The following is a 25,073-nucleotide window of genomic DNA, read 5'->3' on the forward strand; positions in this document are numbered from 1 at the left end:
ATCGCGGCGCGCCGGGCGGGCCATGGCGGCGCTGTGGAGGGGCTGCGGGCGGCTGCTGGCGCGGCGGCCGGGGGCTGCACAGGCGCTCACCGCCGGTAAGGGCCGGGCCTGGGCCCCCCCCCCCCGCCCCTGCAGCGGGCGCGCTGTGTCCTCCTGAGCCCCAGCCCTCCCCAGCGGTGCACAGACCCGCCGTCCCCCCTTCCTCTTCCCCATCTTCCCCATCACGCAGGGCCCCTTTACCCTGCTCCGGTGGGTACTGTCACCCCGGTGGGGGGCGGGGCAGGGCATGGCAGGAGCCCCACGGGGGGGCAGGGGAGGGTCCCAGTGCTTCAGGGGCCCATCTGGTGGTGAGGGAGGTGCTGCCACTCCCTAGGCTCAGCGGGGAGCAGGGACCCACCATGCGTCACACTGGGTGATGGGCTGTGGCCCACTCTGGGTTCAGATCTGCATCCGGGGACTGCGCTAGAGCTGGGAGGGCTGGCGGGGGGCGTGAAGAGGCACAGCTCAAGGACTCACCCCAAAGCCTTGTGTGGAGGCTGTTTGGGGAGCCCTGCTCCCCCTGGGGAGGACCTGGCACTGGGAGGGGTCAGTGGGCTGAAGCGTCTGCTCAAGGCTTGAGGCAGTGCAGGATGGGGCTGAGTTCCCCCAGGTGGGCTGCCAGGACTGGGTGGTGAGGGCCAGTGCTTGAGTCAGGTGCAGAGGTGCTGCCTGGGGAGAACCCCTGCAGCCGTGATTTAACCTCCCCAACAACCTTGGTGCTTGCAGGGCTGGGAGGTGCCACAGGTCTGCCCCCTGTGCTGGCAGGCGGCTCTGGGTGCCCCAAGGGTGCTCTCCCTGCGCAGGGAGCTGCTGCTGGCAGGGGTGCTCCTGCCTGCACTGGCCTGGGGCTCACAGCCCTCAGCAGCAGACAGCTCTGCCTCCCTGCTGCCCACCTCACCGGTGCGGGGCTGAGGCTGGTTGGCAGGAAAACCCGTCCTGCCTGTGTTGTGTGTGCATGGAGCTATGCAGGACTGTATGCGGTGGGAGCTGGCAGGGAGCAGGGTCCCTGCATGCTCTGCTCTGCTTGCAGCCTTCCCTGCCCTAGCACTCCCCCACCCGCCATGCTGCTCACAAGTAACCAGCCCAGGGCGCTGGAAAAGCACAACTGTAGGGTCTAGGGGTGCCCTGCTGTGCCAGCGAGCCAGGGTGGGGGGCGGGGGGCTTAGCGCAGCGTGCAGCCGCTGGCCCTCCTTGCTGCTGCCCATGGGGATGGCAGCACCTTCCCCTGCTTGCTGGGCTGTTGGGGTCCTGCCAGGCCACCTTCACTGTTCCAGCTGTTATTTTTATCTAATTTGATGGATTCTATTGCCTGGCACCTGCTGCACCATGCACTGCTGGGCTGTGCATCAACCCCTTGGTTCCTGGAGAGAGGCCAAGGCAGAGCCGGGAGGGCTGCCCAGCACCAGCCCTCGCCCTCCCCGGCAGTCCCTGCCCACCGCAGAAGCAGGCTCCAGCTCTGCCTGTTGCTTCTTCACCTCGGAGCTGGCCCTGCTGTGCTGAGGCGCAGCCCCCGGCAATGTGGGACTGTGCCCCTGGGGGTGTGCAGCTGCCCTGTGCGGGTGGTCGGCCCGGCACTGGATGTGGTTCCTACAGCCGAGAAGAGCCTCTGCCTTCATGCTTGGACATCTCCCTGCCTGCCCAGGCCCAGTCACGGTGCAAAGCTGTGACAGTGGCAGCATGGCCGTTCCTCGGGGGCAGGGGCAGCCCTGCTGGAGGCCGAGCCTTCCTGCTCTCCTTGTAGCTTCAGCAAGGAATTACTCTGTCTGAGGCCAGGCTTGGCCCCTTGCTGCCAGCCATGCCGTGGTCCATCTGGAGGAGGCAAGCTCCCTGTGCCCTCTGCGCCGCGCTGGTTAGCCACAGGGCTGGGGAGATCCCAGCCTCTATCCCTGCCTTCACCTGCTGCTCCCGAAGCTGCTGGTGCTGCCATTCCCCCAGGCAGAGCAGAGCAGAGCAGAGCAGAGCCGCCAGCTGGGGCCGGGCCAGGGAGCTTTGCTGGCTGTTGGCTATGCTTGGCGTGTCCCGCTGCGCTCGCCTGCCGAATTGCTGTCCTGCCTGGTAGTGAGAGCTGCAGGGTCAGGCAGGGCTTTGCCTCCTGCATCCTGGGCCAGCATGCCAGCGGGGCCTGGGCACAGCAGGCAGCAGCACGTGCCTGTGGCGATGACCTTGCTGTCCCTGCCTGCGGAGAGCAGCCCCGCACTCCCGTGGTGGTGATGCAGCCTCCAGCTGCCAGCCGGCGAGGCCCACGGGGGATGCCAGACGGTGTGGCCTACTTAGGCTTGGGCACGTTTCAAAGTCCTCTGTCCACGGGAGCAGCAGCCTGCGGGGTTGGCCAGGCACCCCCGGGCTCGGCCTGCCCGGGGTCAGCGTGCTCCCTGCCCGCAGCACTGCTCGGCACTGGCCTCCCCACGGCTCGGGTGGCTGTGTGCTGGGGAGCCCTCATCCTCACCAGCTGTGTCCAGCACTCCCATGCAGGAGCGGTGCTGCCATCCCTGTCTGCTCTTCCCAGCCTGGGGCAGGACACGGTGGTGGCAGCAGAGCTGCAGGGTCAGCCAGGGGCTGGTTCCTCTGTTCACGGTGTGGTGTGCAGCTCCCGTGCTGGGGCTGCAGTAGGGCTGTGCCAGTGTCACCCTGACAGGCACGGTGCGGGTGGTGAGCAGCACTGGTGCCAGCCTGGGCGAGCGAAATCATTGTGAGGCCCGGACAGGGGTGCACAGATGGTCCTGTCCCCCCCCCCCCCCCCCAGCAGCCCTGGTGTTGCTTGGTCACCACCAGGCACTGCGCCTGGAGCCTTTGGCACTGAATGAGTAACACTGGCGCTGCCGGCTGTGCTTTCTCAATGAGTGCCGCACGGGGGAAGCCTGCCCGCGGGAAGCCAGCAGCCAGCGCTTCTGCCGCGCTGGCTGGGGGTCCCTCACCTCTAAGCACCCCCTGCCCCTGCGTAGTGGTGGCCTATGGGCTGGCGGGGGCCACTGCCATTGCGGAGGGTTGCAGTGGCTCTTGGGGCTCGGGGCAGAGCCTCAGCCCCTGGGGGCTGCGTTGGTCTGGGGCAGGAGAAAGTGCCAGGAGCATGGCAGCTCTGTGGGGCGGCAGAGGCTGGGCCAGCCCTCCCGGCCCGGCTGGGGCATGTCCAGCCCGGCTGGCCCTGGCTGTGGCCCCAGCCCCTTCCCGGTCTCCTGGGCCACCTCCAGGCTCCATCAGCCATCGCAGCCATGCTGGGCCGGGTTCAGCCCCTGCCCGTGGGGTCCCCAGGGCCACGCTGCAGCCCTGGTCCTTGTGGCTGGGGCGAGGGGCTGGGGACCTGGGCATGTGCCTCTCCTGTCGTGCATGCCGGCTGGTGACGGTGCCTGCGGGAAGGTGCGATCGGGCTGCAGGCACCGGGGAGGTGGCAGGCACGGTCCCCTGACGCAGCCCAGTGTCTGCAGCCCTTTGGGACCTGTGCCCCGCAGCGCTGCTGGGGGCTGTTGCAGACAGACCGATGGCCCTGGGAAGGAGGGAGCGGGTGGCAGGGGGCAGGCACTGCTGGGCATGCAGCTGGGGGTCTGCCATCCTGAATGTCCTCGGTGCTCCATGCGATGAGGAACTGCTTATGGTGCAAGGCTGGCCCCAAGCTGGCCCCGACTGCCGGGAGGAGGGGGGACACTGGGGCTGCCTCTCCCTGAGGTGAGGGCTTGCTGGGTTCAGGGTTTCCAAGAAGAGAGCAGAATCGCAGTGGGGCTGGAGACCTGCCTGGGAACCGTCCTGGGAGGAGCAGGGGGAAGGAGTGCGGGGCCAGCCGAGTTGCGTCGAAGAGGTCAAGGGTGTAGGATGGAGCAGGAGCTGCCAAAGTCCCAGCTGAGCAGCACCCCGCAGGGGACGCGCACAGCAGACGGTCCCTCACACTGATATGGAAACAAGGCGCGGAGCCGTGCCAGCAGTGAGGAGCTGGGGCCAGCCCTGGTGCCCGGCGAGCCTCACCCTCTGTCCTGGCTGCCGGTGGCCGCGGCACTGCCAGGCGGGAGCAGCGTAGGCAGAGCACAGCTTCACAAGGAGGGGGACTGTAGTCGGCCAACTTTGTGCGGTGCTCGGGGAGGGATTTTGGGAAGCAAGGGCTGGGCTCGGGAGAGGCCACGGCAGGGAGCGCAGGCAGCAGCCGGGTGGGCTCTGCCCCAGAAACCCTGGCCACCCCGGGTGATGGATCAGCCCTGTGCCAAGGGGCTGGGGAGGCGCTGCAGCCGTGCACCATTTCGGCCAAAGGTGCTGTGTCGTGCTGAGAGTGGCCCGTGGCACTTGGCCACTGCGGGAGGGTGTGGGCGGGTTTGGCGCAGGGCAGTGGGGGAGCTGCATGCCGGGATGGACACAGCGGGGCCAGAGAGAGCGCAGCGGGGCCGCAGGCAGGGGCAGTGCTCAGGCAGGAGGACTCAGCTGTGGGCAGGGTGCTCCGGTGTCTCACCCTGCCCCAGCACGCCGCAGGCCACCTGAGCGGGCTGTGCTGGTCGCAGGGGCCCTCATGGGAACTGGCGATGTGATCGCCCAGCAGCTGGTGGAGCAGCGGGGACTGCAGGGGCACCATGGCTCCCGGACCGTGAAGATGATGGCGATCGGCTTCTGCTTTGTGGTGAGTGCCAGGGCATGCGGGCCAGGCATCTGCAGTGCACATGGGATGGGATGGGATGGGATGGGATGGGATGGGATGGGATGGGATGGGATGGGATGGGATGGGATGGGATGGGATGGGATGGGATGGGGAGGGGGATGGGGATGGGGATGGGGATGGGATGGGGATTGGGTTGGCATGGCGATGGGGATGGGGATGGGGATGGGGATGGTTTTGGGATGGGGATGGGTTGGCAATGGGATTGGGATAGCGATGGGGATGGGATGGGGATAGAGGGCTGTTTCAGCAGGGTGAGACTGTGGTGCCTGAGTGTGGGCTGGGCCATCCCGGTGCCACCTGCAGCAGCCACGGGCAGAGCTGGGTTCCTCTGAGGAGGAGCACCCTGTCCCTGCACCTGGCTGTGGGTGCCGGCACCCCCAGCTGCACCGTGGGCCGGCAGTCTCTATCCGTGCAGCCTGGGTACCAGTGCCCATGTGCCAGCCCCTGGGGAGGTGTCACTTGGCAGGAGAGTGACTCTGCACCCAAGGGTGCTAGCGTGCTTTGCTCCGCTGTGCGTGGCATGGCTGGTTCCTGATCCATCAACTCCCGGGGAGTGTGCTGGGCCCTGCGCTGGGGGCTCGGGCAGGGATGGCCCTGGGTGGTTCTGGCACAGCCAGCATCCCCCCGCCACAGAGCCCTGCCCGGTGTGTCGGCCACTGGGCCCTGCAGCCGCCCCACTGGAGCCGACCCCTGGCTCCCTGCGCTGGTGCTGCCTGGCGGGGTGCTGTAGGAGGGGCAGGGGTGGGGGCTGCGGCCATCCCTGTGCCCACCCCATGCCGGGGGGCTGCCCAGGAGGGGAGGCAGGACAGGCTCCTGTCCACGTGTCCCGGGGTAGGGCTGTGTAACCCGCTCTGGAGACCCCCCCAGCCCTGACACCCCATGGCCCGGGAGAGCAGGACGCTGCCCCTCACCACCCCGCTCCTGCAGGGCCCCGTCGTGGGCGGCTGGTACAAGATCCTGGATCAGCTCATCCCGGGGGCCACCAAAGTCGTGGCTGTGAAGAAGATGGTCCTGGATCAGGTCGGTGTTACCGTGGGTGAGGGTGCTTGTGCGGGGCTTGTGTGGCAGGACAGGGTGGTAGCACAGCCACGTGTGGGCAGGTTTCCATCCTGCTCCGAGAGCCCCAGCTGGGGATGGTGCTCCACGGGGTCGCTGGGCTGCAGCACGCAGCCCCTGGGGCATTGGGCAGCTCAGCCCTGCAGCATCTCCAGAGCAGCCGGGCCGGCCGGCTGTGCCATGGACGCCGTGGGGATCCACGCTTTACCCCTGTTGCAGCTGTCCCACAGCTGTTGGGAGCTGCCGTCTCCCTTCTCTGAAGCCGAGTACAGGATGCCGGGCAGTGCCATCCCTGGTGTCCCTGCTGCAGAGGGGGGTTCTGGGGACAGGGACCCTGGTGCCGCTATGGTTCCTACCCTCGTCCTGGGACCAGGGCCAGCCCTGATGTGGCGGAGGGCAGGCAGGGTTCTAGGGGGACGACCTATGGTGCTGCCTGTCCCTCTGCATCTCTCTGTGCTGGGGAGCAGCAGGCTGAGTAGCCCCAGGGCATTGGGCAAGCTGGGCTTGCAGCACCCGGCCACCATGCATGCCCCTCACCTCGTGCTGCGGGGCTGGCGCCATGTGCCGCATGCCGTGGGCTGCCCAGCATCACACCCCGACTCCTCTCTTGCAGGGCGGCTTTGCGCCGTGTTTCCTCGGCTGCTTCCTCGCCATCACGGGGGCAATGAACGGTCTGTCGGTGGAAGAGAACTGGTCCAAGATCCAGCAGGTACATGCTGCTTCCCCAGGGCGGCATGGGGCCGTCAGCAGCCAGGGCACCTTGACACCTCCTCCCGGTGCACCGGCGCTGCCGGCTGCTCCTGTTTGTTGTCATGCCCGTCCCCGTGCCCAGGCACAGGCCCCTCCCAGCACCAACTGCTTGCCCCCCACTCTGCCGTCACACTCCCGTCCTCAGCCTGTCTGCGGCTCTGTTGTGCCCCGGGACCCCGCGCACAGCACTGGCTCTGTGGGTGCCCCACGGCCGGGGTGGGGGGTGTCCGCCCCACTGCTGCAGGGCGCAGGGCAGCTCTCTGCCTGGCCGGGGTGCAGGGCTGCGCAGGGCTGGTCCTGCCGGGCTCGGCGCTGTGTGCCAGGGCCCTGGCGGCACCGGGTGCCTGGAGCTGCGGGTGCTGGTGTCCGGGCTGGTCCCTGTGCTGTTGCTCTCTGGGGTCCCACCGGGGCCGGGACAGCTGGATGCCTGGTGCCATCCGGCTCCCTGCATGCATCCGGCCCCTCTCCTGGCTGCATCTCCAGAGCCATTACCGAGATGGCTCCCATTAGCAGCGATTGCTGGAAACCAGCACGAAAGCTGAGTCAGCGTGTCCAGAGGGTGAGTCACCGGGGAGCGGGTGACCACCCGCCGCGGATGAGGCACACCGGGGTGGTCGCGTGGCTACCAGGGCGCGGATGAGGCACACCGGGGTGGTCGCGTGGCTACCAGGGCGTGCGCAGCACTGGCGCTCGCACACCAACAGCCGCTGGGGCTGCATGTGAAGGGCCCCAGCCCAGCCGGGCCCTCTGCCCCTGTGCTGTGAACGGGGCTTATTGCCCCATCCAGGCATTAGCCACTGCCCTGGGCCGGAGCTGTGCCTGGGGTGCCGTCACCCAGAGCGGGTTCCTCCGCATGGGTGCACCCATCAGGCACTGGCCAGCTGCCTGCCAGACTGTGGGTATGTGCCGGCAGAGACCTTTCCTGCCCCGAGTCCTGCTGTGGGGCACAGGGAGCAAATCTTCAGGGGGCACTGAGCTGCCCCTTCTTTCTCCTGGCTTTGGGAGAGCAGCAGCCAGGCGACGAGGTGATTCGAGACACCCCAGCGGTGCACATAGGCTGGCCCTTGGCACGGGCAGCACCCCGAGCGCTCCCGTCCACCCCAGCTGCATCTCAACTGGGTCATGCCATGTATCTTGCCTTGACTCCCCCAGGGAAACCCGCCGGGGCCTGGGCATGGTGATGGGTGATTCCTGCAAGCCGTGGCTCCTGGCCGGGGCCCTGCCCTGGGGGGAGGCTGGGCTGGGAGCCGGGCAGCAGCGGCTGGCAGCCACCTTCACCCCTGGCTTGGGGCGCATCCGTCTCTCCCCACGCAGAGGAAGCGTCAGCAGAGCATCCATCACCCTGTGCCCGCTCTCCCCGTCCTGGGCTGCCAGCCAGCACCGGGAGGAGGCCGGACTCACGGCTGAGTCACGGCCAGGCTGGATGAGCGACTTGTCCTGCTGCTGTGAGGCAGGGCTGCGACACGGCCGCCGGTGCGGCACGAGGACAGGGCAGCGCGTCGGGCTCCCAGGGTGGCTGCCCTGGCTTGGGGTCCTCTCCATCCCTGCCCCATGGTGCCTGGGAGGGGGCTTGAGGGATGTGGGGCTGGACGGAGGCTCGCAGCCTGCGCCAACGAGAGGAGCCGACTGTGGCAGCCTGGCCATGGCACTATGGGCCATGTTGGCAGCAGGAAGGGCTCTTGGTGGGGACAGAGTAGTTGTGGCTGCCCTCTCCCTGCCACCCCGTGCTCACCCCATGTGGGCACAGCTCTGGGACAGGCACCGGCAGGCAAGGGATGCAGGGACCCCGTGCCCAGCTGGAGCAGGCATGGAGTTGGGGTATCATGGCAGGGGACAGGGGCCCTCTGTTGCACTCCCAGCGCCACTGCCGGCTGTGGGCTCTGCTGCTGGAACCGGCCACCCTCGTCAGCCTCCAGCTTCTGCCCGCGGCAGCCAGGGCCTCCCCGGGGCCAGCTGGATGGCAGGGCTGGGCACCCGTGGCGGTTGGGAGGCAGCGGAGCTGCTCTCGGCACTCACGGTCTCTCTTCTTCCCCAGGACTACACGGACGCCCTGCTGACCAACTACTGCGTAAGTGCTGGTGGCAGCCGCAGGCGGTCTACACCCCTCTGCCTGGGTGCCATGCTGGCCATGCCCTCGGCTGGGGCAGCCGGGCTGGAGCCCTCTGCTCCCCTGTCCCTGTCCCCTGCCTCGGGGGCTGCTGTGGGCTCGGTTGGACGCCCTGAACGCCTGGGCATGGGATGGGGGTGACAGCAGGGCCCCTTCACTGCTGTCTCCTTCTCTACCCAGATCTGGCCACCGGTGCAAATCGCAAACTTCTACTTCGTGCCCCTGAAACACAGGTAGTAACACGGCCATGGCCCTGGCTCCCCGGCTCACGGAGCCCACGGCTGTGGACCCTGTCCCCTCTGTCCCCAGGCTGGCCGTCGTCCAGTGCGTTGCCATCGTCTGGAACTGCTACCTCTCCTGGAAAGCAAATCAGATGTGAGAGGAAGCTGTGTCCCCTCACAGCCCCCCTGCCTGTGCGCTGCCTGACTCTGCCCCACCTCCGAAGCCCCCCTGGAACCATGGCTGTGGGTGGGGGGCGGGATATGCAGGGTGCCAGCAGCACCTGTCCCGCTCTCTCCTGGGGGGACCTCATCACCTGCTGCTACAGCCCTCACTGCTCCAGGGACATGTGGAGGAGATGGCTGCGATGGGTCCGCCTTGAGCCGGGACAGTGCTTGGGGCTGCTCCAGGTCCGGCAGCCTGTCATGCTGTGGGGCAGCTCTGCCCCTTGACGCACTTCTCCATCCGTGCTCACTCCTCTCCTGGGGCTGTGGCTCCACACATGAGGTGTTCCTGGTGCAGCATCGCTCTGTCCTCCCCCAGTGGGTCCCAGGGAGGGCGAGGAGGCAGAGCGGTGGGTGCCGGTGCCCTGGGCCAGCGGTACTGTGGGTTGGGCACTGCCCGGCTCGGAGCTGGGGTCAGTGCTGCCTGCCCTGTCCTGGGCTGCCTGCAGCTCTGCAGCACCCACTGCCACAGTTCAGGTGCACTGCCCCCAAAAACAAGTTTCTTGTAGCACTGCTGCAGAGGGATGGAACACCCAATAAATGGTGGTTTTCCCCTCTTGAGTCTTGTGACACTTGAGCTCATGGCCCTCCATCCCGTGCCGGGGGCGGTGCAGAAGCAGTTCTAGGCTGCTCATTCCTGTGCTGGCAGAGCTGCTGGCAGCCCTGGTGTCCCCTCGGTGGGGTGGGGACCCAGCGCTGCTCTCCCAGCCTGCAGGGAGGTGAGCGGGGCCGTGGGGCAGGGGCAGACTGATGGCTCCGCTCTCTGCCGGTTCCCTGCAGAGCTGAGTGTGCGGCCATGGTGCTGGCACCGTGCATGGGGCTGGGGCACCACGGCGCTGAGCGGCTTGGGTTGCAGCGGGTGGGCTTCCCCGGCTGTCTTGGGGAGGGGAGTGTCTGGCTTAGGGGGGGTCACCAGGTCCCACAGTGGCTGTTTGGTGGGGTGTGATGGTGCCTTCACTGCTCTGGGCAGTGGCACAGGGTGAGCTGCACCCAGGGGACACAGGCGCTGGGTGCAGGATCCCCCCAGGGCTCACAGCACGCTTGATGCAGGGTGGTGCATCAAAGGGAAGGGTGCAGGAAGGGTCTGGGTGAGGGCTGGGATGGGGCCACGTCTACCTGTGCCTTGTCCCAATATGAGCCGGCCTGTCCTACCTGCAAGGCGTCCCATGATGCTGCTGCCCATGTGCAGTGCTGCCTTGTGGAGACACACATCGGCTCATCCCACACTGGCAGTGAGCAGACAGGATCTGGCCCACACAGTGCCCTGCCGGGCACGTCCTGGCCAGGGTCTCCATGGCAGAGCTGGTGCGACCACAGTGGTTAATCTGGGCCATGGGCCTGAGCCGCAGCTCCCTTGGCTGCAGCCCCGAGCAGCTGGATGGAGCCGTCCCCGCGCACTGCCAGCACCAGCCTGGGTGATGCCAACCGGCTGCAGGCATGGCACTCGGTGAGGGGATGCACTGTCCTTCCTCCTTCCAGCCCACACAGAGCTGGCGTCCGTGCCAGCCCGTGCACATGCAGCCCTCGCACACCCGCCTGGGTGCGTACCGGCCAGGCAGGGGCTGACCTCGCTCTGGCCCCCGGTGTGGGGGCAGTTCCTGGCAGGTGGGTGCAACCCAAAGCATGGGGGAGCCAAAACCTGTGCAGGGTCCCGGTGTGCCCTGCCGGGGATGGAGCTGCAGAGCCCACCAAGCCCTCAGCACCTCAGAAATGGGAAGGGGCTGCAGCTGCAGCCCCCCTACAGCACATGGGAGCAGCACGCAGCTGCGGGGCTGGGGCTGTGCGGTGCGGCTGTGTGTGGGTGGCACTGGGGGTTCGGGGGGGTTGGGGGGTGCTGCAGGGCTCAGCCAGGCTCTTGCCAGCCCACGGGGTGGGCACTGCCGGTCGGAGGCTACGGATGGCAGGACATGGCAGCCCCAACACTCTGAGCCTTTTGCAGCTCCGTCCAGGGGCGCAGGAGGCCCTGGTGTGTCGGCAGCGACGAGCTGTGAGCGTGGCATGAGCCGGGCACTTGCCCCCAGGAGCAGCCAGCCCCACGGCACGGGGGCTGCCAGGGCTGGGGTGGGTTGAGCCTGGCCCCTGCTGAGGGCTCTGCCCTAGAGCCGCAGGGAGGTGGTGCCGGGTGCCAGCCTTCACACCAGATCCACATCACGGGTGCATGGCACCGTGTGCTGCCTCGCTCCAGGCAGGGCTGTGCCCCAGCGCCCCTGTGCAGCCCGGTGTGGGACGTGCTGCGTAATGGGCCAGGCTGAGCCCCTGTCCCCAGGCTCTGCTGAACACCAGCGCCATGGGACGAGCCCGCTCCTGCCCCATCTTGGCACCTGCACCAGCACCAGCGCTGCGTGTCAGCTCGGTTCCTCTCTGCCTCAGGCTGCCAGGCGGGGCCGCGGCAATGCCAGGGGGTGCAGGCAGGGCCACAGCACTGCCGGGGGGGTTTGCCGGCAGCAGTGTGGTGCACCAGCAGCTACCTCACCTTTTGGCAGCAGCGGCCGGTGCCCCGGGCTGGAACATCCTGCATGCAGCAGAGTGCTGTCGGCTCCGGTGCCTTCGCTCTATGAGTCACGGAATTTGGCTGATGGTGCCTCGCTGCCGCTCGGGGCTGTCTGCAGCGCTCGGCCGCGGCGTGTGCGACAGTTTGACCTCTGCCCGGGGCACGGTGCCTCCATGCCCTGCCACGGACAGGTCGTGTGTGCCCCACCCGTGCCCGTCCTCTGCCGGTGGGTGTCGGTGGCCGGGGGTTCTCCCTCCTCCCCGCCCGGAGACGGCTCCGCCGCCGACCCCGGTGCCCGCCCAGGACGTCGTCGCTGGGCTCGGTACACCCGGAGGGTCCTCGGCCGAGGAGCCGCGGGTCAGCCCGGCGCAGCTCACCGCCGCACGGGGCTCGGCCCGGCCCGCCCGTGTCCCGGTGTCCCGGAGTGTCCCGGGGTGTCCCGGCCCTTCAGCACCGCGGACAGCGGCACGGCGGGCACCGGGGACGGCCCCGGGCGGCGGTCGGTGAACGGGTCCGGGGGAAGGGAGGGGCGCGGGCAGCGCCGGGAGGTGGAGCGGGGCGAGCCGGGGGTGTCGGGGGCACCCGGGGCACAGCACGGCCGGTGGCTCCCGGCCCGGGACACCCGCCGGCACCGGCCTCGCCGCGCCCCGGCGGGTGGGCGCCGGAACGGAAGCGGGTCCCCGAGACCGGGAGGAGTAAGGGCTGCCCCGCCGCCCGGCCGTACCGGCGCTCACTCCCGCGGCCGGGACCCCGCTCCCCGCCGCCGTCCCGGTGCCCCTCCCGCCCCCGCCCCCCGCCGGTCGGTGCGTGCCTGACGCTGACGTCAGCCCGAGCTCCCGGACCTATATAACCACCGGCCGCGCCGCCCGCTCAGCTCCCGCGGGACGGATCGCGCTCCGCTCCACCGGCAGCGCACCGGCAGGGGACAGGGGACAGCGCACCGGGTACGGGACGGTGCATGGGTACGGGACGGGGGATAGCGCACCGGGCAGGGCACCGGGGAGGGCGCAGCGCCTACGGGACGGGGCGGGCGGCCGGGGAGGGGGCACCGCTCCCGGGACGGCCCCGCGGTGGGCCGGTCCCCGCGCTGCCGTGTACGCGATCGCCTCGGGTCCCCGCGGCCGCCCCGGTCTCTCCCCGCTGCGCTGAGTCCCCGGCCCCGCAGGTGCGGACGGAGCCGAGGATGCGGCGGGCGCTGCTCACCCTCCTGCTGCTGCTCGCCCGCCCGCCGCACGCCGTCGCCCGCCCCGTGCGCCCCGACGGCTCCGTCCCGGCGGCCGCGGCCGGGGCCGAGGCGCGGGGCCGCCCGCTCTGGCCGCCGCTGGTCCCGCCGCCCCCGGAGCCGTGGCGGGCGCGGCGGGACGAGCCGCCGCTCTCCATCGACCTCACCTTCCACCTCCTGCGGCACCTCCTGCTGCTCGCCCGCGCCCAGAGCCAGCGCGCCCGCGCCGACAGCAACCGCGTCATCCTCGACGCCGTGGGGCGCTGAGCCCCCCCGGGCCCCGCCGGGGCTGCGCCGGGGTCCGGCCGCCGCCGCAGTCTCCGCGCCGTGGGCCGCTCCACGCGAACTCACCGGCACCGGTACACGCGCCGGGACCAGGCTGCGCCTCCTGCACCGGGCTCATCCTCGGCGCTGGGGCAAGCGGCGGCAGCACCGGCCCCGCGACGGGCCCGGATCGATTTTGTAATAAAACGTGGTGGAAACCCGAGGCGTGAGCGAGTGCGGGGCGGGGGGAGGCGGCCGGGGCTCACCGGGAACGGGGAGGGGGGTCCGGGCTGAGCAGGACTGGGGGAGCAGCTGGGCGGGCAGCACCGAGCACAGCGGGCCTGGGGACGGGGCTGCGTGTGTCCCTGGGTGGAGCGGGACATACCGTGGTGTCCGTGGGGGAAGGATCTCCCAGGCCCTGAGGTGAGGTGGCTGTGGGCGGAGGCGAAGGGCGCAGAGCCATGGGACCGGTGGGCACTTTGCCACCGAGGAACATGGCGAAGGTGTGCTGCACGGAAATGCAGCCAGCCAGGGACGTGGGGGGAGGAAACCAGAGCTTTGCATGCAACAACACCCCCGAGCTGCTGTGAGAGCACCACAACAGGGTGGGACAGCTCACAGGGCTGGGGGTGACGGATACAGCCCCCCAGGAGGGGCACGGCCGACCTGTGCAGGGGCACTGGGGTGTGGGAGGGCTACTTTGTGGGGGACTCAGTGCTGCTGAGCACTGTCAGGTCACAACTGGAACAAAGGGCAGGGGGGGAGATCTTTCAGACCCCTGAGGAAGAGGAGGACATGGACGAAGCCTTCCTGAGACAGCTGGGGGAGGTTCAGCCTCCTCACGGGCAGCCCCGGTCCTCACAGGGGCCTTCAGCCTCCCTGGTACCTGCTAGAAGGGCAGCACAGCAGGACTGGAGCAGTGAAGGTTTCTGGAGGGTGTTTGGGAAGGGTTGGGGGTGTGATGGCCACAGCCATGAGGCAGTGGAGGTCGGCCCCAGCAGGGAGGCAGCAGCAGGCAACCCCTGAGCTGCAAGCGAACCCATTTCAGTGAACTGGGAGGTGGGGTCTGTCAGGAGGCAGCAACGCAGGATGAAGGAGCTGAGGAAAGCCGGGAGACCGCTGAGGACGAGCTCAAGAGTGGTCACAGGATGCCAGGAGGGCTGAGGGTGGAAAGGCCTCAGGAGATCTCCCACTCTGACTCCCTGCTCAGGGCAGGGGCAACCAGAGAGGGTTGCTCAATACCGTGTCTGTCCGGGCTTTGAAAGAGGAAAGTCCATCTGGATGTGAGAGACCTGGAACTGGAAGACTGTACTGGAAAGAAAGACCACACTGGAACAGGTTCCCCAGAGAGGCAGTTATAGTTTCTCCCCCCATTGAAGATATTTAAAACCAGACTGGACACGGACCTGGACAACCCACTGCAGCTGACCCTGCTTGAGCGGGGACTACGGGAGCTCCCGAGGCCTTTCCCCCCTCAGTGTGTCTGTGGCTTCACGGGTGGAGAGGACACAACCTCCCTGGGCAGCCTATTCCAGGCAACCTGTTTGATCAGCCTCACTGTAAAAAAAGTGGGGGTTTTGAGAAAAACAAACAAACTTTGGAAAAAAAGTTTCAATGGAATCTCCCGTGTTTCAGTTTGTGCTCCTTGCCTCTGGTCCTGGCACTGGGCATACTGGGAAGAGCCTGACGCTGTCTTCCTTCCCTCCCGTCAGGTGTGTATACACACGGACAGTCCCCCCGAGCCTGCTCTGCTCCCGGCTGGGCGCTCCCGGCCCCTCTCGTGCAGCAGACGCTCCAGTCCCTTCAGCATCGCTGTGGCCCTTCCCTGGACTTGAGAGGTCACAACCTGCTGCCCCTCCAGCTCCGGGGCACCACAGAGAGTTCGTTGCAGTCACCCATCACGTCCCTCAGCAGGTTCGGCTCCAGCTGGGGCCCCCAGAGCTGAGCAGTGGCTCTTGGTGCTCTCACAGGCTCCGGGGTCGGTGCCCACAGGGACCAGGGAGAGACACGGGTGTCCCGGGGGTTGGCCTGGAGATGATGGGAGCCCACAGTGGGGATCCAGCACAGGGTGGAGGGGGGGGGCACGAATACATGGGAGGAACAGATGGCAAAGGTGGAATTTAAACCCACCGCCCGGGTGTGCAGGGGGGGTGTCAGGCAGACAGAGAGCAGTCGGGTCTGGGGCGTGCGAGGTCAAGGAGAGCATCCACCCCCCACCCCGGGGCAGTCGGGGGCTGCCCAAGGGCTGCGCTGGGGCTGGGGAGGGCAGAGGCAGGTGACAAACGCCTGGACAAGCTGGCTCAAGGGGCAAAACTACCCAAAATGGAGGAGAGCCATGCTGGGGCTCTCCTCAGACACCTCAACCCCCCAGGGGTGGCACCCAAGGGTGCTGAGGGGCTGCCTCTGGAAAGCGACAGGGACAGGAGTCCCTGAGGGATGGAGAAAGGCCAATGCCACGTCCCCAAACGGCTGGTGCAGGCATGGAGAGGCCACTCACCATCACCTCGGTCTCCGGGGACCACACAAGCCCTCCTAGGGCACGTTTTGGGTACGTGAAGGAACAGACAGGGGCCGGGAGCAGCCAGGCTGAGCCCCCCCAGCCACATCACCTCTGCCATGAGCAATGGCTCGGGGACACAGGAGAGCAGAGACGTCCCCAGACAGGGCTGAGCGCGTGTGCCTGCACTGGGACGTGGGGTCTGGTGGGTGGGTGCTGTGGGCAGCTCAGGGAGCCGCGCTCTGCCAGGGGCTGGCGGTGAGCGGGTGCCACAGGGCACTTCCACCGGGTCATCCGCTGTGGGGCGGTTGGGCAGCACTTGCTCAAATTCACAGCTAACACCAAATCTGCGGGGACCGGTCACTCTGCTCGAGGGTAAAGCTGCCACCGGTGGGACCGAGCTGGGTGGGAGGAAGGGGCCAGTGGGGACTTACGAGGACAAAGGCACAGTCCTGCACCGCGCAGGGAGAAGCCGTGCAGCCAGAGCCCACATCTGCAGCAGGAGTGAGTTTGGCACAAGCTCTGCGGAGGGAGCTGTGCTGGGACACATCCCATGGGGGAGGACATGTCCCATGGTGGGCTCAGCTGCAGCGCTGGTCCCTCCCACCGCCCCCTCCTCCCCACCACCACACAGGGTCCACACTGGGGGCGGCTGGAGCTGCTCCGACCTCCCAGGCCCATTTTAAGGGTTGCTGTGCTCTTGGGAGAAAGAGTTTTTCCTGGTATCCGATAGGAATTTCCCATAGAAGACTGGGCCAGGAACCATCTGGGAGCCGGGGAAGGGTCCTGCTAGCACAGCCCAGGCATGGGAGTCTCCTTAGCTGCCAGGGCACCCCTGCCCTCCTGGGCACCCCCCTGGGGCCCAGCTCCTGTCCCAGCCCCGGGTTCATCTGGACCTGCCATGTCCCCGGCTTCTGCCAATCCATCCTTGCCCATTCTCCAGCGTCCTGCACCCCAGCCCCGGCCAGCCCGGAGGCCCTGGGGCTCGCTGTGGGGTGCCCAGGTCTGCTGAGTGTTGGGGGGGGTCCCAGCCAGCCCTTGCTGCCCCCCAGCAGGGGCAGGGGGGTGATGGCAGCTGGGGACACCCCCACAGTACCCCAGCCCCAGGGGACCTGCCCAGCCCCAACCTCAGCCCCACGAGGAGCCCCTCACCATGTGCATCATCTGCTGCATCAGCTGTGACGCCACGGTGGCGCGGGACGAGGTGGGTGACGCAGCCAGCGCTGCCGCGGCCCTCCCGGAGCGGGGGGCGTGGGCCCCGACCCCAGCACTGATGGCGGCGCTCCAGGCTGTGTACTCAGCCAGCTCATCCCGGCACTGTTTGCTCGGTGCACCCGGGGGACGGTGCTGCTGAGACGGCGTATGGCACAGCGGGGGGACTGGGGGGGCCGGACACAGTTCCTTGGCCCCAGACAGGAGCTGCAGGTGGGGGGGGAGGGGGCAGAGCCCCACTGACAGGGGTCTGGGGTGCGAAGATCCCAGCTGCAATCCCGCCCTGGGCTGCCGGCACCAAGCTGCACCGGGGGTCCCCTGGGACATGGGGTCTGGGGGCACCGTTGGGGCGGGGGCTGCAGCCAGGACGGATCCCATGGAGCCAGCGGGGAACCATGGGGGAAGAGCAGCCCCCGAGCCCACCCCAGCCCACACACCACACCGGAGATGACATCCTCACACACGGTTTAATGTCGGAGAGGGGCAGCTCTGGCATTTGGGGAATTTCAGCGGCAGGGCAGGGGCTCGCCGAGGGGTGCCAGGGACAGGGATGAGCCGGCAGGTGCCAATGCTGCCCACGGTGCCGGCTCAGTGCTGACCTGTGCGGGAAACTGTCCTCAGCATCGCGCGGTGGGAACCATGGGACCAGGGCGGGCCTGGGGGTCCCTGAGCCGTGAATCCCCCTCCACCCGCACCCCCACCCCTGTCTGTCCTCAGGAGGTGCCTCCTCTGCCCCATGGCACCCCATGGCCGGGCCCCGTCCCCATCCCCTCCGTCCCAGCGAGGGTCTCACCATGGGGGGAGCTCGCCGGCTTCTGCCTCAGCCCCACATCTGCAGGGGGAAAGCGAGTGATGAGCTGGAGACAGGGACGCTCTGGCATTCTGCAGGACCTGCACAGCCACGTGCGGGCCACAGTGCCACCACACAGGCACAGTGCTGGCCATGGCACCGCACAACCTTCCCTCCATGGGCACGGCAGCCCCAGACCCCTGGGCCCCGCTGCCCCCAACCACCCCTGCAGCCCTGGGGCCAAGCACAGCAGCCAGGCACAGCATGGCATGGCACAGCACGGCACAGCATGGCAGAGCATGGCATGGCACAGCACGGCACAGCATGGCAGAGCACGGCACAGCCCAGCACGGCACAGCACAGCACAGCATGGCACAGCACGGCATGACATGGCATGGCACGGCAGGGAACTCACCCTCAGCAGCTTCGGGCCCCTCCAGGCTGTCCAGCCGGTCCTCCTCTGCCACGGTCTCACTGCCATCCCCAGGTCCGTCCGCCTCGTCCTCACCCAGCGGCTCTGCGGGACAGGGGGACAGGTCAGCCAGGGCCATCCCTCCCGTGGTGTGGGCAGCCTGGGGACACCCCGTGGGATAGACATGACCAGCCCAGTGTGGGATGCCAGCCCTGGTGTGGGACATGAGCCAGAGGAGGCACGGGGCAGGCTTGACCCCCACAGGGTCCCTCGGCAGCGCTGAGGTGCTGCACATCCCCATTCCTGTGCACGAGGGGACACATCCCCACGCAGGGCATGAGGCAGAGAGGTCTCTGCCTGTCCAAGGGCTGGGCACCCCAGGCAGTCAATGCAACCCCCCGGGCACGGCAGCACTTGTCCCAGCGCCGGCACCTGTCTGGAACTCAATGGTCCTCAGCATCTCCGCCACATAGTCCACGTTGATGGAGAAGTGGTCCATGTTCTCGTAGCCGGGCTCTGGGCGGCTGCTCATAGACACCTTGGACATGTCTGTGATCCTGCAGGGCAGGCAGACCCCCGGGAGCTGTCGGGGTCCAACACCCATGGGGCCCCTGCACCCCCAGCTATGGCCCAGCCACAGCTGTGCCCCCCACCCCGCGCCCCCATGCCCCCAGCCCCGTGCCCTCCGGCCCCACTCACTTTTTCAGGAGCTCCTTGGAGTGCTGTGGAGGAAAGTGGGGGTATGTGTCAGTGTCTCCCTGGAGCGATGGGACCCCGGGAGACAGATGTCACTCCCGCCACCACCCCAGCCCAGCACACCCCAAGGGCAGCCCCAGATCCTTTGAAGCGCACACAGCATCCCCCACACAGCCCAGCGGGGCAGCCCCAGCCCCCTCAGAGGGTCCTGCCCCCCCCTGCATCCCCCACCCGCACAGACCTGCAGGTACAGGGCCATCTGGGGCTCCTCCATGGCCTGGATGGCCGACTCCACCAGCTTGGAGGAGGCCTCCAGGTGGTCACCATACTGGCGGATGAGGCCCCGCACGCGCTGCACCTTCGCCTCCTGCTCCCGCGCGATGCTCTGCAGCAGCTCCTTCTTCCGCTCCTCCAGGATGCTGTACAGCGCATCAAATCGCAGCCCCAGGTGCTGCTTCTGCCGCCGGCCGTTCTCCTGCAGGAGCACTGGGCTCAGGGACTGCCCTGGTCCCACTGTGTCCCCACCACAGGCATGGCCCCAAAGACACCTGCCGGTCCCCACCTCGATGGTGTGGCAGATCTCCTCCATCTGGGTGATGATGGCCTGGATGCGGTCGTTCCCCGCCACCAGCATGGCGATGCCGTCGCTGAGCTCGCTCTGGGAGGGGACAGGCCGGGCGTCAGGGCCGGCTGAGTGAGCAGCTCCCAGGCCCTTCGCTGCTCCCCCAACCCCCCCCAGGGCCACCCACCTTCTGTCGCTGGTAGACAGCGGGCAGCGGGGCGACCTCGCAGTCCTTGTGCGCCCCGAAGACCTTGCAGAGGGAGCAGGTGGGCGCCTCGCAGCGCAGGCAGTAGATGTTGATGCGCTCGTCCTCGTGCTCCTCACACATGAGGTGCTGCTCGGCCTTGGCGTGCAGGGGCCTGCGGGGGCCGGGCACCACAACCCACCAGTGGGCCCCGGCCCCCAGGGACACCTCCAGGGCCCCCGGGACACCCCCTGTCCCGTGTGGGCCGTTACTCCCCCACTCCCGCTCCAGCCGGCCTCCCGACCCCCCCCGCCCCTGCCCCCCTCCGCGCCGTGGGCTCCCGTTCACCCACGGGTCTCGCTCCCGCGTGGGGTCCCCAGTGCCCCCCGTGGGCTCCCCGCACCTGGCCGACTCCTGCTTGTAGATGTCGATGATGTTCTCCACCAGCAGGTTCCGCTGCAGCCCGTACACGCCGTGCCGGTCCAGCACCACCTCGTGGCGGCACGACGGGCACCGGAACCGTCCGCCCGACGGCACCGCGCTGGAGCCCCGCGACTGCCACAGGGGGTTGGAGGCCTGGGGCGGGGGGGGGGCGGCGGGTCACGACCACGGCACCCGCGCAGACACCCCCTCCCCCCCCGGCAGCCCCCTCCCAGGCTCCGCCGCCGGGGCCCGGTCCCTCCCGGCCGTGTTCCCCGCATCCCCCGCCGGGCACGGGCACGGACACGGACACGGCCCCCGGACGCGACCGGGCGGTCCCCGCCGGCCCGGGAGCGGCTACAAGCACAGCCCGGGGCCGGGGGGTCCCGGCGGCTCGTCCCGGGGCCGCGGTGGGATCCCGACCCCCCTCCCCGCCGGTGCGGGGCCGGTGCCGGTGCGGGCGCACCTGGAAGACGTCGTTGGCGCACTTGCGGCAGAGGTTGTGCTGGCAGGGCAGGATGACCACGGGCTTGGTGAACATCTCCAGGCAGATGGGGCAGATGAGCTGCTTCTCCAGACTCTCCATGCTCCGCGCCTCCGCCAGCAGCGGTTTCAGCCCCACCGCGAAGTTCATCGCCGCTGTCCCGGCCCGGCCCGGCCCGGCTCTGCCCGACACGGCCCCGCTCCGGCCCCGGTCCCGGCCCCGGTCGCCCGGTGCCCGCTCTGCCCCGGCCCCGCTGAGTGCCCCGCGCTAATTTTAGCCGCCCCCGCCCCGCCGGGGCCGCCGCAGCTGTCGGCGGCGTCGGGTGACACTGAGTCATGGCGCCGCGGCGGGGCCCCACCGGGACCGGCGGCCCCACGGGACCGGCGGCCCGAGCGGCCCCGGGGAGGCGACCGGGGCAGAGGGGACCCGTACACTCCCACCCCGGGCAGACCCCCCCTTCGGGCCCGTCCCACCCCAGCGCTGAGCCCCGTCCTGGGCAGAGCCCCGCTCCCCGCGGGACGAGCGGCGCTGCCCCCCGGGGGCTCCTCTGCCCTCTCCCGCCCGGGGAGGACGGGGGGCTGCGGGCCCGTCCCGCCGGAGCGCGGGTGGCTGGTGTGGGGTCCGCAGGGCCCGGGGAGGGCAGAGCTGCCGGGCTCTCTCGGGGAAGCGCGGGCTCTGCTGGGGAACAGGCCAGGCCCCCCCGGGCCCCACAGACCCTGTCCGGTGTCAGCACCCCCCGAAAGCAGCATGGAAGGGCGCCCGGGAAGGCCGGTGCCAGGAACACCCCCGTCCCACCGCTCGGCCTGACACTCTGGCTATATTTAGGAGGTGAGACAGAGCCCGTGCAGCTGTGGGCAGAGGCTGCTGCCTGGGGGGGGCTCACCGTGTCCCCCTCTGCCCACTGGGACGGCAAGACCAGTGCTCTGGAGAGAGCGGGCAGCCCTGATCAAGCAGGGAGCAGAGCTCCAGGGCAGCGCGGCATGGCAGCACCCACGCACCGAGCCCTCAGCCGACACACTCTGCGCCGGGGGAGCTGCTCCCGGCAGGGCCGGCCCAAGCCCCACCGCTGCTCCTGCCCGGGGTGGCCATCTCCCACGGGGCTACAGGGACACAGGGACAGTGCCACATGGCACGTCAGCAGCGGGAGGAATCATAGAATCAGAGTGATTTGAGCTGGAAGGAACCTTGAAGATCATCTCGTTCCACACCCCTGCCCTGGGCAGGGACACCTCCCCCCAGCCCAGGTTGCTCCCAGCCCCGTCCAACCTGGCCTTGAACACCTCCAGGGATGGGGAAGCCACAGCTTCTCGGGGCACCCTGCGCCAGGGGCTCACCACCCTGACAGTGAAAAATTTCTTCCTAATATCTAATCTAAATCTCCCCTCTTTCAGTTTGAAGCCATTCGTCCTCATCCTATCACTCCATGCCCCCGTAAAAAAGTCCCTCCCCAGCTCTCCTGGAGCCCCTTTAGGCACTGGAAGGCCACAATAAGGTCTCTGCGGAGCCTTCTCTTCTCCAGGCTGACCCCCCTACCTCTCCCAGCCTGTCCTCCCAGCAGAGGGGCTCCAGCCCTCCCAGCAGCTCTGGGGCCCCCTCTGGCCCCGCTCCACCAGCTCCATGTCTCTCCTGTGCTGAGGCCCCCGAGCTGGAGGCAGCACTGGGGGGGGGTCTCCCCAGAGCAGAGCAGAGCGCAGCAGAGGGGCACAACCCCCCCTGGCCCTGCTGGCCACGCTGCTGGGGATGCAGCCCAGGATGTCGGGGGCTCGCTGGGCTGCCAGTGCACGGTGCCAGCTCCTGGCCGGCTTTCCCCCCCAGCACCCCCGAGCCCCTCTCGGCAGGGCTGCTCTCCATCCCTCCATCCCCAGCCTGTGCTGGCAATGGGGGCTGCCCCCCCCCCGGGTGCAGGACGCTGCGCTTGGCCTGGTTGGCCCTCAGGAGGATCACACAGGGCCACTTCTCCAGCCTGTCCTGGTCCCTCTGGATGGCATCCAGTCCCTCAGGCATGTCACCACACTGCTCAGCTTGATGTCATGGGCAAACTTGCTGAGGGTGCGCTCTGTCCCACTGTCCGTGTCACCAATGAATGTGGACAGTCCCTGCAGACACCCCAGCAGGACCAGGGTGCCTGGCCGGGCTGCTGCTGCCCGACACACCACCACAGTGAGGAGGGGGAAAAGCACAGCCCCGTGGGAGCCAGCATCAGCTGGGGGACACAGAGCTGTCCCAGGAAGGTGACAGGAGACAGAGTGACATTCACCCCTGTGAGAAAGCACCCCCTCCAGCAGCCCCTGGGACATGACCCACCTACTCCACCCCCCCGCGCAGCCCACCCCCCCTGCGGGACCCACGGCCACAGTCCCCCTGCACAGGGCAGAGCCACATCCCACTGCAGAGCTTTCAGGCAGCTCCTGACGGGACAGTGACGACACGGAAAGGCATTCCCATCCTGTCATCATTTAATGGTGCCCATAAAACCTATACAAACCCAAGGAAAGTGCCTGTACGGGGCCCAGCCCTGCGGGGCGCCTGCCAGCAGCAGTGAGCGTGGGGTGCAGCCAGTGCCCTGGGGCCGTGGCTGGGCAGAGGAAGGGGGTACATCAGGCAGCACCCCAACCCCACGAGCAGCGTTTGGCACCCAGCACCCAGCAGGAGGATCCCCGTGAGGGCAGGTAGCGGTCTCAGCCCAGCCCCAGAGGTTACAGTGCTAACGGTCTCGGACACGCTTGTGAGCTATGGAGCCTGGCCTGGAGAGGTCTCCACCCGCGGCAGCACGGGCCGGCTGCTGGTGCCCGGGGCTGGGGGGGCACAGCAGCAGGCGAGGCACTGGGGATGGGGCGCAGCAGTGCAGGCTCCAGGCCACCTCCACCACCAGTGCTGGGAGACAGGGGCACCGCCCTGGAGCTCGAGCAGGGGTGGAAGAGCCTCTGCGTTGATGCTGGCCAAATTAACCTGAGATTCTAGCCACCCTGAGGTGGTGCGACCGGGGTCCCGGAAAGTGACAGTCCCAAAGGAGGATCCCTGCCCGGAGTCCTGGGGGAACCGGCGGGACTGAGGCCAGCCTCAGGCAGTGGTCCTGGTGCTGGCAGCTGGCAAGGGCTCCGCACTGGCAGGCGGGGGCTGCGCCACAACAGGTATCTGCGGATCTGGAAAAGAAGAGCTGCAGATCAGGGGCTCAGCGCCGTCCTGTGGTGCTGGCAAACAGGGATCTGGGACACCCCAACACCCCTCTGAAGGCTCCCACAGACCACAGCTCCCAAACCAGCCATGCAGCAGTGCCTCCCATCCCACGGAAACCTGCAAAGTGACCCTGTGGCAGTTCCCGCAGGCACCAGTATGGCCAGTGCCCAGGGAACAAAGCCAGCCTGGAGCACGCTGCTCTCCCCGCACTCCTGGAGGATGTGGGTACAAGTGTCTCTGGGCTGCAGACCCTCGCAGGGGCTTCAGGGAGCCCAGAGGAAAACGAGCAAGGAGAAGACACCTCCATGGCCTGTGCGGTGGCCCCTTCCACTGCTGTCACCAGCCCTGGTCCAAACAAGAGACACCGAGGGCTGACAGATAAGCAAGAGCTGCAGCTAAGTCTGATCCAAACCTTGAGCCAAAGCTCCATCCCCCACACGAAATAAGACGGGGGGGCCTCCTCCAGAGCCCCACGCGAGGCAGGGCCAGGTGGGCTGGAGACACACAGATCAACTCACCGCCGTCCTCCGCACGCATCTGTGCCTCCAGGTCCTTGGGGTCAACATACTTGTAGGACTCATCCTCCTTTGGCGGACAGCACGTCCCACAGCAGAAGAAGCAGCAGCAGCAGCAGCAGCAGCAGGTGAGAGCACCGCAGCACAGAGCCAGGGCCTGCCGGGGAGGAGACAGCCGCCCCTGTGAGACCCCCTGAGCCCCGCCAGCAGCCGGGCCCCCATCATGGCAGCGCCGGTGCTGCCCGGTGCGGAGGACGGGCTGGGCAGGGCTCACCTGGAACCACCACTTGGACATGAGGAAGTAGTGCTTGACGGCATCGTCCCCGAACTGCTCAGCCACGTAGAGCCCCAGGGAGCCGTACTGGTCGTAGAGGCGACGCTTGTCCTCGTCGCTCAGCGTGGCGTGGGCGCTGTTGATCTCCTTGAAGCGCTCGGCCGCCGCCGGGTCATCGGGGTTCTTGTCCGGGTGGTACTTGAGCGCCAGCTTCCTGCGGGGCACGGCGGGGGGACCGGGACGGGGACGGGACATTAGGGGGACGGGACATTAGAGGGATAGGAGGGGTATGGGACAGGGACAGGGAGGGGACGGGGACAGGACGAGGACGGGGACAGGGACGGGGGCAGGGACGGACTCCACCCACCCGCCCCCCCCCCGGAGCGGCCCCCCCTCCCCCCTGTCCCGCGGCCCCTCCTGTCCCGCACCGCCTCGACCGCGGGTCGACCCCCGGTGCGACTCCCCGGGCCTCCCCCCCGTACCGGTAGGCCTTCTTGATCTCCTCGGGGGAGCTGCCCTTCTGCAGGCCCAGGACGCGGTAGAGGCTCTCCCCGACCCGGGACAGCTTCCGCTGCGCCCGCCCGGGCTCGGCCATGGCGGAGGGAGGGAGAGAGCGAAGGGGTCGCCGGCGGCACCGCCCGCCCCGGCCCGGGCCTGCCCCGGCCCCTGCCCCGACCCCTGCCCCGGTCCCGGTCCCGGTCCCGACCCGGCCCCGGTCCCGCGCCCGCCGCTTCCGCCCGCGCCACCGCCGCTCTGCGCAGGCGCCGGGAACGGCCACCCCCCGCCGCGCCGGTATGGGGTGGCGGCGCCGCGACACCCCCGGCGCAGGGACACACACCCCGGTA

General features: G+C 68.6%; 4 protein-coding genes across 4 annotated transcripts; 2 read left to right on the top strand and 2 right to left on the bottom strand.

The window, feature by feature from the left end:
* The first annotated feature begins 10 nt into the window (after positions 1-10).
* On the top strand, positions 11-9,589 carry MPV17 (mitochondrial inner membrane protein MPV17). Its single transcript, XM_082481391.1, has 7 exons — positions 11-95; positions 4,518-4,633; positions 5,600-5,692; positions 6,342-6,437; positions 8,514-8,546; positions 8,766-8,818; positions 8,895-9,589. The coding sequence occupies exons 1-7, from the start codon at positions 23-25 to the stop codon at positions 8,962-8,964; spliced, it is 534 nt and encodes a 177-aa protein (XP_082337517.1). The 5' UTR covers positions 11-22; the 3' UTR covers positions 8,965-9,589.
* A 3,010-nt stretch (positions 9,590-12,599) lies between these two features.
* On the top strand, positions 12,600-13,008 carry UCN (urocortin; the record flags this gene model as incomplete). The annotated part of the gene is made up of 1 exon (XM_082481158.1): positions 12,600-13,008. Exon 1 carries the CDS (start codon positions 12,703-12,705, stop codon positions 13,006-13,008), a length of 306 nt encoding a protein of 101 aa, XP_082337284.1. The 5' UTR covers positions 12,600-12,702.
* A 4,159-nt stretch (positions 13,009-17,167) lies between these two features.
* Positions 17,168-20,519, bottom strand: TRIM54 (tripartite motif containing 54). The gene is made up of 10 exons (XM_082481320.1): positions 20,245-20,519; positions 19,762-19,934; positions 19,362-19,533; positions 19,175-19,270; positions 18,854-19,087; positions 18,616-18,638; positions 18,349-18,473; positions 17,920-18,021; positions 17,508-17,546; positions 17,168-17,313 (listed from the first exon to the last, which is right to left on the bottom strand). The coding sequence occupies exons 1-10, from the start codon at positions 20,410-20,412 to the stop codon at positions 17,303-17,305; spliced, it is 1,143 nt and encodes a 380-aa protein (XP_082337446.1). The 5' UTR covers positions 20,413-20,519; the 3' UTR covers positions 17,168-17,302.
* Positions 20,520-22,603: 2,084 nt separating this feature from the next.
* Positions 22,604-24,882, bottom strand: DNAJC5G (DnaJ heat shock protein family (Hsp40) member C5 gamma). The gene is made up of 4 exons (XM_082481778.1): positions 24,711-24,882; positions 24,229-24,442; positions 23,958-24,111; positions 22,604-23,405 (listed from the first exon to the last, which is right to left on the bottom strand). The coding sequence occupies exons 1-4, from the start codon at positions 24,821-24,823 to the stop codon at positions 23,323-23,325; spliced, it is 564 nt and encodes a 187-aa protein (XP_082337904.1). The 5' UTR covers positions 24,824-24,882; the 3' UTR covers positions 22,604-23,322.
* Between the last annotated feature and the right edge of the window lie 191 nt (positions 24,883-25,073).

Source organism: Vanellus vanellus (assembly GCF_965231255.1).
Source record: "Vanellus vanellus genome assembly, chromosome: 3".
Classification (NCBI taxonomy): domain Eukaryota; kingdom Metazoa; phylum Chordata; class Aves; order Charadriiformes; family Charadriidae; genus Vanellus; species Vanellus vanellus.